General features: G+C 37.8%; 1 protein-coding gene across 1 annotated transcript in view; it reads left to right on the top strand.

The window, feature by feature from the left end:
* Positions 1-18558, top strand: part of LOC126190927 (guanine nucleotide exchange factor subunit Rich) — a 294040-nt gene that overhangs the window by 66771 nt on the left and 208711 nt on the right. Inside the window, exons 6-7 of the mRNA XM_049931563.1 lie at positions 6866-6957; positions 7223-7496. Coding sequence (XP_049787520.1) covers positions 6866-6957; positions 7223-7496 — 366 coding nt within the window. The remainder of the gene's footprint in view (positions 1-6865; positions 6958-7222; positions 7497-18558) is intronic.

Genomic DNA, 18558 nt, shown 5'->3' with positions numbered 1-18558 from the left:
ATTTTCGGAGCTCTTCAACAATGAAGCACCCATTTGTGCATCAGTGACTAAATGTTCATATCGGAAATTCATGTAATTTACGATATTTTTTAACTAACTCACCTGTCATCTCTTTGCATCATAGTGCTTGTGCGAATACAATGTGTCATCATTTATTGACCGCTACCTTCATAAAGCCTTTGTTTAACCACAAAAAGCACTGGAAACTTGTGCTATCTGGACCTCACTTGATAAGATGTGTATCAGTGCTGCCCTTATCCATCTTCTCAACACTCCTTTTCATCCACTGTGACCACCTCATTATTAAATATCATTGCCCTACCACACATTTGGTACTGCCATCCCCCTTTTCTTTTATGTTGTTTTATAGATTTTCCTTGCTTTCACCATGACTTATAGTAATTACATCATAACAAGTCATCTAATATGTTCCCTAACCCTTTGATTGCCACAGACATGCTCTCTGAATTCCATGCTGAGTGCGTCTTTGTCACTGTTGTACGGCTTACCTAGTGCTGCTACCTGTACTGAGAGACAGCATTCTGGCCTTTATGAAATACTTATCATGTAATTTTAAGAAAAATTTGCAATTAAAAAAAAATTGGTGTTCGCACATCTTACAGTCTGATATCTTTACTTCATAAAGGACTGAATTTCTTTTCATTTTTCGTCATAGTGACTGTACTGCATCAAATAAGTGAAGCATCGCACGAAATTTTAGAGAGTTTGCAGAGGTAAAAACACATTGCATAAACTTTGTGTAGGGTCGATTTTAACTCGTACAATGTTGTGTACAAAATGTAGAAAAGATACAACTGAGAGCAGGACAGTATCACATTTTGTTTTAGAGTTAGTTGTTTTCATATCCTGTGGATGGTCATGTGGAGTGTGCCGCTGCCCCTTTGGATTTTCCAGCTGATGTGAGATACTTACCTGATTTTAAGAAAACTGTTCAATGAAAAAAATTGGTTTTAGCACATTGAGTCTGATATATTTTCTTGACAGGCTACTGAATTTCTTTTCATTATTTGTCATGGTTTCTGTGTTGCATCAAATTGAGAAAAGCATTATATGAAATTTTAGAGTTTGCAGAGGTAAAACGCATTGAGTGGATTTTGCACATGGTTGATTGTAGCTCATACATTGAAGTGTATGAAATGTAGGTAAGATATCAAAATTTTATTGAAAATTGAGAACATTAGTTTTGTTCTTGAGTTATTGGTTTTTATACTCAATCAACTGACGTACACGGTGTACCCAATTCTGTCCCTGTGCACCAAGAATCATGTGGTCATAACAATTGTCATATTTCATAAACAGTTCAAAATAATAGAACAAGGTTTTTCTGCAAATGATAGCATGCAAAGTGGTATGTATATTGTATGGTAAATACAGGATGTCCATAATTAAAGTTTCAGCTTCAAAATCCAGTAGAAAGAGAACCACTGCTGAGAATGATGTCAGATTTGAACAGCATATTATTGATGCAAGGGGAAGCATCATGGATAAAAAAAATTAATGAAAATTTGACCAATAGATGGTACTGTAAGCGTCAGAACATGTACACCAACAGACACACGACACTTGACTATTCCTCAGTTTACGCGTGAGATGCCCAGAATGACTGTCTCTACGAAGAATTGTGCTCTTTTACAAGAACCATGACTATGCACAAATAGCCCTGCAAAAGTACCAGACACTCAAGGGTGTGAAAAAAGGCATTTGTTCAATGTCTGCTAAGGGTCTGGAGAAAATAATTACAAAATTTGAAAGGACAGGTTCTTTAGAAGCCCAATGAATCAGAGGGAGGAAAGTAGTTGATTTGATGTTTGTTGAAGATGGGGCCACAGTGTTTGCAAGAGGGGTCAAGCAGTGGTGTGCAAACATGCAGTGCATGGGGAATTGCCTGAACATTGGACATACCTGTGAGCACGGTGTGTAAAATCCTATGAAATGTCCTGCATTGCTATGCATTAAAAGTCACCCATGTTCAGGAGTTGCTTCCTGCTGACCTGCCAGCAAGACAGACATTCGTTCTGAAATTTCTTGCTTGCACGTCAGTAGACAGTGATGACCATGGAACATTCTGTGAGCAGACGAAGCCCTTTTCCATCCGCAAGGACATGTCAATACTCAGAACTGCAGAATATGGGTAACAGCAAAACCGCATGCATATAAAATGGTACCATTTCACTCTGCAAAGGTTTGTACACTCACTGGTAAATGCTATAAGAGCCTTTTGCACACCAATGTCATTCCAGTCCTTCAACACCATGAGGATATGGGTATGATGATATTTATGCAAGATGACTGTCCTCTGCACATTGTGCACATGCAGTGATGTGGCTTCTGGTGAGGCATTTCAGTAATGCTAGAATTATCAGCTGTAGTTTCCTTTCAGCTTAGCTGGCCAGATCACCTGATCTTAATCGGTGTGACTTCTGGCTATGGGGTTATCTGAAAAATCTTGTGTTCAGTGCTCCAGTAACGAATGTCTCCTTCTTCTTCTTCTTTATTGGCTCTACAGCTCATGATGAGCCTTGGCCTTTTCTACAATTTCCTTCCATTTCTCTCAGTCCTTTGCCAGTAATTTCCAGTTTCTATAGCCCAGCTTCCTAAGATCTTCGATTACGCCATCTTCCTACCTGGCTCTTGGTTGACCACATCCTCTCCGCCTTCATGGCTTTCCTTGTAATATTCTTTTTGGTACTTCTGTATCATTCATGCGAGCCACATCCCTGCCCACCTCAGTCTGGATGATTTCACTATCCTTCTGATGGGTTGGTCTTTGTATATGATATACAACTTATGGTTGTATCTCCTCCTCCGTCTTCCTCTTTCACAGATTGGGCTGATAATTCGTCTGAGTACCTTTCTTTCAAATGCATCCAGTGTTTCAATATCTTTAGTTGTTAATGTCCAGGCTTCCGAGGCATATGTAAGCACTGGTCATGTAAGTGATTTGTAGATAGTTAATTTAGTGGTATGAGCCAGGAGCCTTGAGGATAGAAGTCTTGTTAGGGCAAAATAGGCTCTATTGGCTAGTATTAATCTCTGCTTAATTTCATAGGAGCTATCATTTAGATGCATAACTGTCGAGCCCAGTTACTTGAAATGTTCAACTCTCTCGAACATACAATTGCCCATTGTTGTTGTATTTGGCATATTTTCTCTAAGTGCTTTTCCAGCTACCATATATTTTGTTTTTTGTTCATTAAAATTAACCCCATGTTCCTACTAGCCTGTTCGAGAGCTGTTAATGTCTCTTCCATTGCTTTTTGGGGTCTTGCTATTATATCTATGTCATCTGCGTAGGCCAGTATCTGCACTGATTTATAGAAGATTGTTCCCCCGTTCAGAAGGTCTGAGTTTCTCATCACCTTCTCCAGGGCGGCATTAAAGGGAAGACATGCCAATGCATCCCCTTGTCGCACTCCGGTTTTAATACTCAGTGTAGTGGACATCATTCCTCCTATTCTTACACTACCTTGTGGTTCGCTCATTGTCATTCTCACCAGCCCTACCAACTTTCTTGAGATTCCCAGTTCATCTAGAGCTTGATATAACTGCTCTCTATTTATGCTATCATAAGCTGCTTTGAAATCTACAAAGTGGTGATGCGTGCCAACCCCCTATTCGTTTGTTTTTTCCAGGATTTGTCTTAAGATTAATATTTGATCTATAGTTGACTTCCCAGGAAGGAATCCGCATTGGTATGGCCCCGTCTCCCTCTGTATGATTCGGAGTATTCTGTCAAATAGTAATTAGAGAATATTTTATATCCCAAATTAAGTAGTGTGATCCCTCTGTAATTGCCACACTCCATCTTATCTCCTTTCTTATATATGGGACATATGATAACCTCTTTCCATTGTTAGGGCATTTTCTACACTTCCCATATTCTGGTGACCATTTTCAGAAGGCTTCGTTTCAGCTCTTTGCCTCCTCGCTTAAACAGTTCTGCTGGAATACCATCTGTCCCTACCACCTAGTTGTTTTTCAATTTCTTCATGACAGTTTTCACTTCTATACTTGGTGGGGTAGTGTTGTTGTCTGGGTCCTCTTCCCCATTCGTTTCTGCTGGATTACCTGGTATAGTTATTCTAGGGTCTAGCAGACTATCAAAATACCTGCACCATCTTTCGCATATTCCCTTCACTTATTATATTCCCTGTCTCATCTTTTATTAAGCTTGTTTTACTATCAAAAGGCTTCTGTGCGGCATTCACCTCTCTATAGAATTTTCTTATTTAATTTTTGCTTCTCATGAGCTCCATTTCTTTGACATTTGCTTTCATCCATTCTCTCTTTTTTCTTTGGTGAGTCCTCTTTTCAATCCTCCATTTTTCTTTGTATTCTTCTTATGTCCTCCTCGTACAATGTGATCGCAATGTCCTTCTATATGCTTTGTTCTTTTCTTCAGTTACCATTTCGCATTCATTGTCAAACCATGATGGTCTTACTTGTCTTGTCCCAATTCCAAGTATCTCTCTTGCCAATGTCCTCTTTTTTATCGCTTCCCACTTATCTTTGATATTGTTATATTCTCCAACATTTTCCAGAATCCGAGTTATCTTCTCCTGATACTGTTCTCTAACTTCCACTGATTCAAAAGTTGTTATATTATATTTCTGTGCCCTGGGTCAGACTCCTTTCGCTGCATTAGATATCCTTGCCCTCACCCGTGCCCATACCAGAAAATGATCTGTATCTATGTTTGGGCCTCTGAGGCTCCTCACGTCCAATAGGTCCAATTTGTGTCTCAAATCTGTCATCACATGGTCGATCTGTTTACTGTGTTTCCATCCGGTGAGTTCCATGTTCCCTTATGTATTTCTTTATGTGGGAACAGTGTTGATACTATTACCATGTTTCTAGATGCTGCGAACAGTATAAGCCTTGTTCCGTTCTCATTACTTGTTGCATGTTTGCAGTGGGGGCCAATTATCGGTCTATAAATCTGTTCTTTTCCCACCTAAGCATTTAGGTCTCTGGCTATTATTTTAATATCATGGCCTGGGCAATCATCATATACTCTTTCCGAAGATTCATAGAATACTTCGTTCTCTTCTTCTTCTTCTTCTTCTTCTTCTTCTTCTTCTTCTTCTTCTTCAGATTCTTCTGTTGGTGCATGGGCATTAATTATGGAATAGTTAAAGAATTTCCCCTTTATCCTGAGTGTTGATAATCTTGGACTAATATAAGTAAACCCTAGTACCAAATGCTTTAATTGATGGTGTACAACAAATCCTGTCCCCAGTTCATGATTTCTTTCGCTGCAGCTATAGAATATATTCGCCTCTTTCTTTTGTAAAACTCCACTCCCTGTCCATCTAATTTCTTGTAGTGCTATTATACTTTGCTTCAGATTCATTGTTTGATCCAGCATTTCTTTCAGAGCTACTGGTACATATAGGAATCGCACATTCCAAGTACCAATACATAGATCTGATCTATGCGTTATATTTCTCTTCTTCCTTATTTTCCCTCCGTCATTTACTTGTATTCCATCCTCTTCGTCCTTTTCCATGCCAGGTCTGTCTTCCTTCATCCGTCCGACTTCACTTTGTAGAAGTTTCGCAACGATTGTTATTTACAGAGCAGGCTGTCAACCCTGCGTGTAACCCCTACCAGGGGACGGGTGATTTTTAATCAGGGTTTTCTTCCCTCAGCCTTTGGAGACACAACTCCCAACTGCAAGGCAGCAGTTGTTGTTTTGCAATTTTTGGTCCACCCCAGGTATTTTATTTCCCCGGTTTCCACCATATCTGGTGAACGTTCCCTAATCCAGCACCTGGGAAGGTGCCCGATGGGAGACTAGCAACTCCACACCGGCCAGTTACGAATGTAGCTGAATTGAAAACGTGTTGTGCAACATTCTGGACATGACCCCAAAGACACTTTGATCTCTTTTAGAACATACTGTTTCTTGATTTCAACTTGAGGCAGAAAATGGTGGACAGCATACTGAACACACCTTGTGACGGACTCTCAACAGTTAGAAACCATTGTTGGCCTCAAGACAATTAAAAACTGATTTTTCCCGTCCACTGTGGTACAACATTGCTGTGGTGGATGGCGTTACCTGATTAATAGTGCCACAATTGTTGACTGCCAAACTTATGCAGCCATGCATAGTGAACGTTACGGATGGCATAATGTGCATTTCAAACTCTAGCCGTTGTATTGAGATTCATCTGTCATTTGTAGCTGACCTCATTTATGTTAAGATGCTTACATCTATTGGAAAATTTTCGTTGAAATTAATTTTTGTTCCATGATGTTTCTCCCTGTGTCAGTAATAAGCTAGATATATAAGTAAGTTGTCCACAGCAGTGAGAGGGTTTGCAGAGTAGGATGTGTAAACTCAGCAGTTAAGAAAAAAAGCCAGAGGCCATGTTTAAAAATGTCCTCAGCATGTGGAGAGTGGTGGAGTTTGAAAAGTTAACTTGTCTGCACCAGTCAGAGAATTAATTCATTTGATTGAAGGTGGGGAATCAGAATCGTATCAGTTACATTTTATTATTCTGCTTCTTTTTTATGCTACCTCAGATCCTCATTTGACCGATATTTCTAAGTGAACACACTAATCTTCTAAATATTTGGTTTTCCATTTTATGCTCTATAGTTTCTGAAGAAAGAGTCTTGAAAGCTTGAGATAAAGTGTGGGCAGTTTGATACATTCCTGTATGTTTTCTCTTGAAACATGTTTGTTGCTTTTAATGAGTACTATTTCTATGTTGTTCAGCATTTAAGTTAACATTATTTTGAGACAGTACATTAGAATTTTGTTTTAGTTTGTATTATCATAAAAAAAGTAAAACTGATATGCAAGACGTAATTGGATGCTTCTTTGTCCTTACAGCAGGTGCAAGGTATTTGGGCCCAAAGCTTAGAAGATGCCACGTGTGCTAGTGTTAATCACAAGTACCGACTCATTGTGTTTGGAAGGAGAAAGTAAGATTTTTCATACTGTCTTACTTTTCTGCTCTTTTCCTTAATTAGTTGTGGTTACCAACTTGGCATTAATATACACCAGGAGTTCCTACTTTGTGGCTGACAGAGAAGTCAAATCCTGGACTATCTTAATAATTTTGATATAAATTGTCATGCTGTTACTACAGAACCTAACATAATGTATTAAATACTTTGAATGATATCCCATCCTTTGGATATTAAAAATGGCATTGACATTAAATTTGCATGTATTTTGTTGTTTCAGCTCCCAGGCTGTTGTATATTGTATTGATGAGAGCACTGGTGGTTTGGAAGTGTCACATCATATTATGTTGTCAAATAAAGATTATCCAGGTTTGCCTGGACCTGTGAAATGTATTCGTTGGACACCAGATGGCTGTGCTATGGCTGTAGCTTGGGAACAGGGTGGAATCTCCTTATGGAGCACATTTGGTGCTCTGCTGATGTGCACTCTTGGTTGGGATTATGGCCTTAATGTAGATATTTCTTGCAGTAACCCTCTACTTGTAACAAGTATGGTGAGTCTTGCTAATATACTGAATTACTCTTTTTTTATTTAACCTTTATTGATTAGTACACTTAATTATTACCAGATAATTCTGATGCTCAAGTAAACCATTTGTTATCACTTTTCATTCAAATCATGGAAGCTGTACTACTTTGGATGGTGAAAGAAGCTGGCAGGGCTGTTGGTATCTTTCAACCACGATGTACAAAAGACTGCTGGTGATAATTAAGCTATCTGACGTAAAACATTAGTTATTTATACAGCTGCAACATCACTGAGACATTGTAATAGATGTACCATATTTGCACAAATATAGGTCACACTTTTCTTCCCTAAACTTTGGCTTGAAAAATCATTGTGCATGCTATAATTTGGAATTCCTGCCCTCAAATCATAAATCATCAATTTCAAAATGACAAGTGCATGTATCTTGTGTGTAGAAAAACTTGATACAGTTGCTGCTCTCAAAAAAGACAAGGAACTTTGTTTCCACATCTGGATATTTGCAATTTTGCCCTTGAAATGCACACCGACTGATGAGAGTAGATGTTTCTTTATAAATCAAATGGCGTCAGTTGGCACCAACAACTGTTACAGTGCAGCCAACATATAGTTCAACACATGCTTGTAAACAGAAGCAGATGTACGTAACATAGGAATCCCAAACCACAGAAATGTTATATTTATTTGAATTTGATGTGGTTTAAATTTGATGATGTGTTTGATGGAGCTACGGTTTGTTATAAAATATGTAGCAGTGACTGCATACATCATATTTATTATTAAAGGTATTAGAAAGCCATTTTCCTGCTTCTGGAGATACATATATTTTACTTCACATGTTTCATTTTATTTATTGAAAACATTGTCAGTGAGGCATTTTTGTCTGATTTCTGCGTACATCTGGATATGTCATCTGCTTCCACATTTTTAGTAGTTGCAAATATGGAGTTCAAATACCTTTAACAGGTGTATAGCATTTGCCAACTCCATGGCCACTTAAATGAAGAATTGTACTCAATCTAGTTTAGACAGATGGAGGCAAAATTCACCCAACATTGAACAGATTACCAGTAACGATAATTTTTTATGGCTTTTGCTGAAAATATATATCTAAAAGTACAATAAATCTGAACACATAAAAACTTTACACAGTTGGTCCGATTTACTCCATACTATTTCACCCAAATTAAGCACAATCACTTCTCAGCATCACCAGCATATGAATCTTCATCCTTGTTAGATGAGCCAGAATGTTGCTCAGATCCACTGCCATAAAGGTCATCTTCAGTCACATCAAGATGATTGGAAGTTCTGGTTTTTTTAAAACTTCTAATTATAAGTTCTTCCCATATAGGTCGCCCAGCAGTCAAAATCCAACGGCACACTATTGACTCAGAAGAACATTGCAAATGGTCACCTGGCATCAAAGTTGGATGATTTATACATACAGCCAAAGGCTGCAACACACTTCTCATGCTGCTGGGAATAGTAACTAAGTCACAGTTTCCTTCTTTCAGATTCCGTTTCACTCAGTCACCAGTGTGCCCATGAAAACTGTCCAACACCAGAAATGATTTTGAACGAAGAAGAGCTCCTGGCCACTTATTCCAAACTACTGAAATCCAATCTAGGACCATTTCCTCTTGTCATCCGCTCACCGTCGCAAGCTCCTAGAATGATACCAGGTGGGAAGCTTTCTCCCTTGGGGAGGGTTTTGTGATTAAAAAACCACATATGGTAGCAATTTTCTTCCATCAGCCATAACGCTTAACATCACTCTGCACCGCTGCTTTTCAGCACCAAATGTTCGTATTTGCACACTACGTTCACTTAAGTTATTTACTGTAGTGCTGCTTGGAATATCAAGGTATACCGGCGATTGCTCTGCATTCCCTACTTGGGAAGGTAAACAACAATTTTCATGTCAGAGTCAGATTAGGTAATGCTGGAAAGATAATAAAACTGTCTTCAAGAGTTTGAGGCAGTTTTTGCGCAATCGTAGTTCTACAACAAACAAATTATTTTGCTGCATAAATTGCCAAACCTACCCATGCAAAACTTCAAATCCTACTGGAAAACTATTTCTTCTATGTGCTATTTTGCAACCTGCAATTAGAATCATTTCTGTTGTAATAGCAGATCCACATTTCCTATTTTGGATTGCAAAATTGAGCAAGTTTTCAACATCTGGACATTCACACTTTTACGCTTGAAATGCATACTCACTTTTTGAAGGATTTACAAGTTTCTGTTCTGTTGCGCTCCACCAATGAATGTTTTTTTTCGTCAACATCAAATGTGCATTCAGCTTCCTGTTTCCTGTGTTCCTTTGCATAGCTGGTAACTTGAAGTTAAAATTTCAACTTGTAACTAGTATGCTTCTTTCCCATTGAAATATGCTCACTATTTTTATATACTGTATTTAGCATATTTCGTGACAGTACCTTTTCCGTGAAATGTTTACAAGACGATATTTTTCTTGGCTTCAGTCGTCTAGTGGAAGTATGATTCCACAATGCAGTTTTGTCGGCTGTAGAAATGACCTGGTTCAATGCGTTTGCCTCATTTTTGGTGCTTCAAATACCATTTCTTCGAATGTGGTTTCTTCTTAAAGTTTATATAAAAAAAGTAGTAACATAATTCATTTTTTCCTGTTCACTAGCAAATATTTATAACGGTGACCTGCACATTGTTCAATGTTCAACACCAAGCGAGGTGGCGCAGTGGTTAGACACTGGACTCGCATTCAGGAGGACGACGGTTCAATCCCGCGTCCGGCCATCCTGATTTAGGTTTTCCGTGATTTCCCTAAATCACTCCAGGCAAATGCCGGGATGGTTCCTCTGAAAGGGCACGGCCGACTTCCTTCCCCATCCTTCCATAATCCGATGAGACCGATGACCACGCTGTCTGATCTCCTTCTCCAAAACAACCAACCAATCTACCGTCAACACACACCAAGAGTTCACTGCCGACTGACTACAGTCAAAGACGACTCCTGCGTCAAAGACATTTTACACAACGCACAAGCTTCCACTTGTAATCAGTCTCTTTGATATTCTTCATCACATCTACTAATAGTAATCAATATGCTGTCACTCTCAAAAATATAAGTAAATTAGCATAAAATAAGGCAAATTACAATTTAAAAAATTCTGACAAAAATATCAGAAAACATTTACAACTTCCCTCATTAAATTTGGTATCGACAAATCCAGTAGAAAATAACACATCTCCCAGATCCATTACTACTGCTCCCCGGGCTTTTGTTGTTATGAACATATACAACAAAATCCCGACCACACTCCGTAATGGATCTGTATTACACAAATAGTACATTAATGATGCAGTCTGATAACCTCTTCCAAATTTGGACTCTTTGAATCTGTGGACTTGTTACTGGCTGTTGTTGCAATGATCCTTCCCCATCAATCTCATACACAAAAAAATTCAAGTAAAGAAATTATTTAACATGACAAATATACATGGCATAATACATACATGAGAAATATTCTAAAATACAGCATACAGATTGAAAATAATAGTAAGATAAAACTCATTTGCTAGTATAAGATATCTACAACCACTTCTTTGATCACACTGTGCCAACTGGTTCTCATAATTAAATTTTTTGTTCCCCATATTAATGTTAATTTCATTTTGCTTACATATTGTACAATAAAAATGATACTGGACATATATAGTGTAGTATTTTTTTTCTATATATTTGCCTTTTATATATTTTTACTTCTGATTTTCTTTTTGAATTTTTTTAATGTATTTTTTTTACTAATGTTTTTTTATTTTGTATTTTATATATATATATATATATATAAATATAATAGAGGGAAACGTTCCACGTGGGAAAAATATATTTAAAAAGAAAGATGATGAGACTTACCAAACAAAAGCGCTGGCAGGTCGATAGACACACAGACAAACACAAACATACACACAAAATCTAGCTTTCGCAACCAATGGTTGCCTCGTCAGGAAAGAGGGAAGGAGAGGGAAAGACAAAAGGATTTGGGTTTTAAGGGAGAGGGTAAGGAGTCATTCCAATCCCGGGAGCGGAAAGACTTACCTTAGGGGGAAAAAAGGAGGGAAAAAAGGACAGGTATACACTCGCACACACATTTTTTTTGTAATAAAAGTAAAAATAAATCTTTCTCTCATTCTTTGTTACAACAGTGTTTTTTCATCAGTTTCAATTAACATGTGACTTCAAATTATTAATTTATACATGCAAATATACATACTTGGTTGTACAGGTAGTTTTGTTCGAGCAAGCATATTCCAGTGGAGGACTTTTGTTTTAGATGATAATAGGTTATTTAAATTTTGAAATTATGATTTCTGTTTATATATATATATATATATATATATATATATATATATATATATATATATATATATATATATATATTTAAAAAGAAAGATGATGAGACTTACCAAACAAAAGCGCTGGCAGGTCGATAGACACACAGACAAACACAAACATACACACAAAATCTAGCTTTCGCAACCAATGGTTGCCTCGTCAGGAAAGAGGGAAGGAGAGGGAAAGACAAAAGGATTTTGTCTTTCCCTCTCCTTCCCTCTTTCCTGACGAGGCAACCATTGGTTGCGAAAGCTAGATTTTGTGTGTATGTTTGTGTTTGTCTGTGTGTCTATCGACCTGCCAGCGCTTTTGTTTGGTAAGTCTCATCATCTTTCTTTTTAAATATATTTTTCCCACGTGGAACGTTTCTTTTTAAATATATTTTTCCCACGTGGAACGTTTCCCTCTATTATATTTATATATATATATATATATATATATATATATATATATATATATATATGCTTTTCTTTCTTTTTAGTACAGCTAAAGATACATCAGTATTATCTAAATTTTTTTTTACAATGATTTATGTACACTTGCCTCTCTACTACAATATTACTACAAGTCACATTCTTGTGAAGAGTACTTTCGCTCCCCACAACATCAGTATAAAGAACAATAAATTGCTCATATATCATGAAGCTTTATCTGAAATTGGTTTTGAAACTTATACCTTTGCATGCATGTCCTCACATGCATGCCTTCACTCACAGGGAAGACTTAGCTTCCAAAAATTAGAAAAATTCAGAAATGATCACTATGGAGACATTTTTTTTGTAATAAAAGTAAAAATAAATCTTTCTCTCATTCTTTGTTACAACAGTGTTTTTTCATCAGTTTCAATTAACATGTGACTTCAAATTATTAATTTATACATGCAAATATACATACTTGGTTGTACAGGTAGTTTTGTTCGAGCAAGCATATTCCAGTGGAGGACTTTTGTTTTAGATGATAATAGGTTATTTAAATTTTGAAATTATGATTTCTGTTTATATAGTTTCAAAGAGACAACGTTCCTGAGACCAAATAATTTCTTTGACTTAAGGTATACCAAACGATAAGCATTAGGATGTGGATTTTCTATGACTTCAAAAGGCCTAATATAGATATCAAAGAATTTTTTAATTTCTGAAGTTAACATTTTTGAGTTTTCATGAGATTTGACCAGAACAAGATCCCCAATTTTGAAAGTGGTTTATTTTACCCTATTGTTATGTCTTTTATTCCTCTTTTCCCCTTGTTTCCTCATAGTTTCCCTGACAATATCTTCTCTCTCTTGCATGGTTAAAGATGTACATTTAGGAAATTCAATAAGCTCTGATATAAGGTTTAGAGGTCTGATATTAAACATTATCTCATACAGTGAAAATCCTGTGGAACTATGTTGTAGGCTATTCATAAGATCTTCAAAATTTCGAATGTGGTCAAACCAGGTTGGATGTTTATGGCTACAATTGGTTCTGCAAAGTCTCCCAATTTCCCTCATATATCTTTCTGCAGGATTGGTGGATGGAGAATAAACAGATATAAGTATATGCTTCAATTCTGATCTTTCAATAAACTTTTTCCAAATTTTAGAGGTGAACTGTGAACCATTATCTGATAATATAGCTTTTGGTTTACCCACCTGTGCGAAATAATCTCTCTCAATTTTTATTATAATTTCATGGCTAGTAGCTTCTTTCACTGGATATAGTTTAATTAATTTTGAAAATATATCTACCATAACAAATATGTAACAGTGACCACCTTTACTCTTTGGTAACATTCCATATAAGTCCACAGCAATAAGATCTAAAGGTTTTTCCGGAATAATGTTTTGCATCTCTCCACCACGTCTTTGATTGCTCACTTTAACTCTCTGACATTTGTCACAGGTTGCCAATTCATTTTTTACCTTCTTTCCAGTATTGTAAAAATAAATGTTTTCTTGTATCTTTTGAATGCACTTCTGTATCCCACAATGACCAAAACTTTCATGTATGTAAATAATCAGCTTTTCAGCATCTGCCTCTGGCCAACACAGTTTCCAATGATCAGAATCTACATCTGTTCTCCGAAATAAAATCCCCTTATGTAATTTGTAAAGTTTATCAAGTTTTTCATCTCCTTCTTGCCTAAATATTCTTTGATTAATTTCCAACTTTGATCTAAATTTTGATTTTTCCTAATTTTGTTACACACAGTTCTAATTGTTTTCTCATTCTCCACCCCTTTCAAGTATCTAATTTTAAATTGCTTTTCCTCCTCTTTTTCAAAAATCTCCTTTTCTCCCCCAATTGGTAACCTTGAAAGTGAATCAGCTACTACATTCTCAGAACCTTTTATGTGCTTGATTTCAAAGTCAAACTGTTGCAGAAATATTGCCCATCTGGTGAATCTACTGTGGTGTAATTTGCACTCTTGTAAGTAACTCAAAGCTTTGAGATCCGAAAATACTATGGTTTTATGTCCAATAAGGTAAATTCTAAATTTTGTAAAAGCCCAATGAATTGCCAAAAGTTCCTTCTTTGAGACTGTATAATTTTTTTCGTGCTTGAGCAACATTCTGCTTGCAAATGCTATGGTACAATGTATCTTAACTCCAGTCTCTACTCTTTCTTGAAACAACTCTGCTCCAAGCCCATAATTACTGCTATAAGTGTTCAAACAAAATGGTAAATTAAAATCAGGTCTGTGTAATAAGTGTTGCTTCCTCAACTCTTGCTTAATTTTATCAAACTCTTCCTGACAACTTTTATCCCAAACCCAAACAGTGTTTTTTTTTTTAAGTAACTGACTTAAACATGGTGCATTCAGACTCTGATCACTTATATGTTTTCGGTAATAACCGCATAACCCAAAGAACGACTTTAATTGTTTTTTAGTCTTAGGAATAGGAATTTCTGCAATTGCTTTAATTTTTTCTGGATCTGCCAAAATTCCCTTGTCTGTGACAACATGACCCAAAAATTTTAATTCAGAAACTGCAAACGTACATTTCTCTAATTTCAATGTCATCCCCCCTTTTCTAAGTTTTTCACAAACTGACTTCAAAATCAAAAAATGTTCCTCCCAATTTTGCCCTGTAACCAAAATGTCATCTACATAAATTATCAGTTTAGATGCAAGTTCTTGCCCCAGTACATGATCCAAAGCTCTTATAAATTCGGAAACAGAAGAATTTAACCCAAATGGCACAACACAATATTGGTAACTCTTACCATTGTACAAGAAAGCAGTATATTTTCTAGAATTAACTGAAAGTGGTACCTGATGAAATCCTGAAGTTAGATCCAAACTTGACATATATTTTATATCTGTAAATTTATAGAGTAACTCGTCAATATTTTCGGGATGGCCTGTCTGTCTGAACAAAATTTTGTTTAAGTGTCTAGAGTCCAAAACCAATCTTACTCCACCATCTTCTTTCGAAACAACTACTAGAGGATTATTATATGCACTGATACTCCTTTCTATTATATTACATCCTTCCATCTTTTTCAGCTCTTTCTCAACAGCAGGCCTTTTTGATATTGCAATACTGTATGGTTTTATGAAAAATGGTTCATGAAGTTTTACCTGAAGCTCACACTGATAACCCTTTACCCTACCAGGTATGTCACTGAAAATATCACTGTATTCCCACAGCAGATTTTCTAACTGTTGTTTTTGTTCCCCAGATAAATTTTGTGTTTCTGAAATTTTCAAATTTACTAAATTCCCAAATTCAACTTCATCAGTATCAAATCTATGAATTTCAATATTCTCCAATCTATTTTCTTTTAGTAAGGACAGGTATACACTCGCACACTCGCACACTCGTGTGCGAGTGTATACCTGTCCTTTTTTCCCCCTAAGGTAAGTCTTTCCGCTCCCGGGATTGGAATGACTCCTTACCCTCTCCCTTAAAACCCATATCCTTTTGTCTTTCCTTCTCCTTCCCTCTTTCCTGACGAGGCAACCGTTGGTTGCGAAAGCTAGATTTTTGTGTGTATGTTTGTGTTTGTTTGTGTGTCTATCGACCTGCCAGCGCTTTTGTTTGGTAAGTCTCATCATCTTTCTTTTTAAATATATTTTTCCCACGTGGAATGTTTCCCTCTATTATATTCATATCATTAATTTGAACCCAACAATCACGTTTGTTATTGTTATTGTTATTGTCACTGTTACATTTCGTAGTCTTTTCTGTCATCTTATTTCCTCCTTCTGTTTTTGCCAGCAGTTTTACTTTCTATTCACCTTCTCCTTTTTTACCGTAATCCAGTATACAATTTTATCCCGCCGATATATACTCAATAATACGTAATAATACGTAACCCACTTCCAAACCATAACCAAAATTTTTTTTTTTCTTTTTTTCCGCTTTCAACACTACCGCTGCTATAAAATCCGCCGTTTCCAGTTCACAAACAGTTCCTTTCAGCTATTAAACAACCTTTTCGGCCAGTTTTAATAGCTTTTGCTTTATTTCCATTTCCATTTTTCTCACATCATCGATCATTTTTAGCCGCTTACCACAGGTTTTAACGTCATTATTTCTTCATCAGACAATTGTTAGCTTCATTTCCATAATCTGCCACCACCAAACCACCCTTTTAATACATCCTCACGTAGTTTTCTCGAAATTTTCCCGTATTTCTCCACCCTTTAACGTGTTTTGGCGGCAACACAACCACCTAACCTTTATGCACATCATTATCTACCTACACAAGTTCACCATAGGATCAACATAGCCCAGCTCTAACCAACCCTTTTTCGCCTTTTTTCACACCAGATCTCCATTTGATTTCTAGTTTTACCTTTATCTCTCCCCATATATTTTTATATTTATTTTCATTTTCATTTCAGCCTCGTGTTCCACTTTCCACCTTCTAGTACCATGTCACCCTCACAACACCTCCACAACGACCCCATTAAGTTTTATTTACATTCCCTCCGCAAACATGCCTTCGCCCTAGCCAGATTACACTCCCATATTTTATTTTCTCAGGCTTGTCTGACATTTGGCATCACCCCCAAAGGCCTCACACTTAAAGTTCCCATCTCTGGCTGCAACCCTTCTTTCCATCAGTCCCTATACCAGTTCCAAACCGAACAATCCATTGCCCTCACCCACCTAATCCTTCACCTACACATCCACTCAGCCAATCAACACACCCATCAACTCCTGTCCCTAATAAAAGTCCTCAATCTTTCCTCTTCCACATCCACACCGGTTGTTCAGAGCATCCTCCTACAGGCCAACCGCAAATTAGAACAGCATGCCACCCTCCACCTTAAAAAACTATCCAATCTCCTGGTTTCCCACCTCCGGAAAGGCAACTCACTCACCCTTCACAACCATTCCAGCAAACCTCAACCTCCTCTCATTGCACACAAACCTAGTCTCTCCCATCTACTCAATCTCCCACTTCCAGCTCCACTCCCTCCAAAACCTCAAAATTCCAATCAACACAATCTGGAACCACAACACCCCAATTCAGTAGTTAACCTCTCCTCCAAACCTCTCTCCCAATCCGAAACCTCTGTCCTATCCAAAGGCCTCACCTTCAGCCCCACTCCCAGATTTAACCAAACAGCCCTTGTCAAAGATTTACTGTCCTACACCCGTACTCTCTGCTGGAAATATCACTTTGCCACGAAGAAAAATGATCCTAATCCTACTCCTAATGATCCAACTCCCCAAGATACTATCCAAATTGAACCATGCCTGGAACAGTTCCGTCCTCCGTCACAGCGGGACCCACCTCCTCTTCCTCAAAATCACCCTCTCCTAATCTTCCAGGAATTTCTGACTTCCAGCCTTGCCTCTCAATCCTTCTTAAAAAACCTTAATCCTACTCCCAACATCACCACTGCTGAAGCCCAGGCTATCCGTGATCTGAAGGCTGACCAATCCATCGTCATTCTTCCGGCGGACAAGGGTTCCACGACTGTGGTACTTGATCGTCGGGAGTACGTGGCTGAGGGACTGCGTCAGCTTTCAGACAACACTACTTACAAAGTTTGCCATGGTAATCCCATTCCTGATGTCCAGGCGGAGCTTCAAGGAATCCTCAGAACCTTAGGCCCCCTACAAAACCTTTCACCTGACTCCATCAACCTCCTGACCCCACCAACACCCCGCACCCCTACCTTCTACCTTCTTCCCAAAATTCACAAACCCAATCATCCCGGCCGTCCCATTGTAGCTGGCTACCAAGCCCCCACAGAACGCATCTCTGCCTACGTAGATCAAAACCTTCAACCCATTACATGCAGTCTCCCATCCTTCATCAAAGACACCAACCACTTTCTCGAACGCCTGGAATCCCTACCCAGTCTGTTACCCCCGGAAACCATCCTTGTAACCATTGATGCCACTTCCTTATACACAAATATTCCGCATGTCCAGGGCCTTGCTGCGATGGAGCACTTTCTTTCACGCCGATCACCTGCCGCCCTACCTAAAACCTCTTTCCTCATTACCTTAGCCAGCTTCATCCTGACCCACAACTTCTTCACTTTTGAAGGCCAGACATACCAACAATTAAAGGGAACAGCCATGGGTACCAGGATGGCCCCCTCGTACGCCAACCTATTCATGGGTCGCTTAGAGGAAGCCTTCTTGGTTACCCAGGCCTGCCAACCCAAAGTTTGGTACAGATTTATTGATGACATTTTCATGATCTGGACTCACAGTGAAGAAGAACTCCAGAAT

This window comes from Schistocerca cancellata, chromosome 6, assembly GCF_023864275.1.
Source record: "Schistocerca cancellata isolate TAMUIC-IGC-003103 chromosome 6, iqSchCanc2.1, whole genome shotgun sequence".
Classification (NCBI taxonomy): Eukaryota; Metazoa; Arthropoda; class Insecta; order Orthoptera; family Acrididae; genus Schistocerca; species Schistocerca cancellata.
Note: the sequence above shows the minus strand (reverse complement) of the source record. Positions and strands in the feature narration are given on the sequence as shown.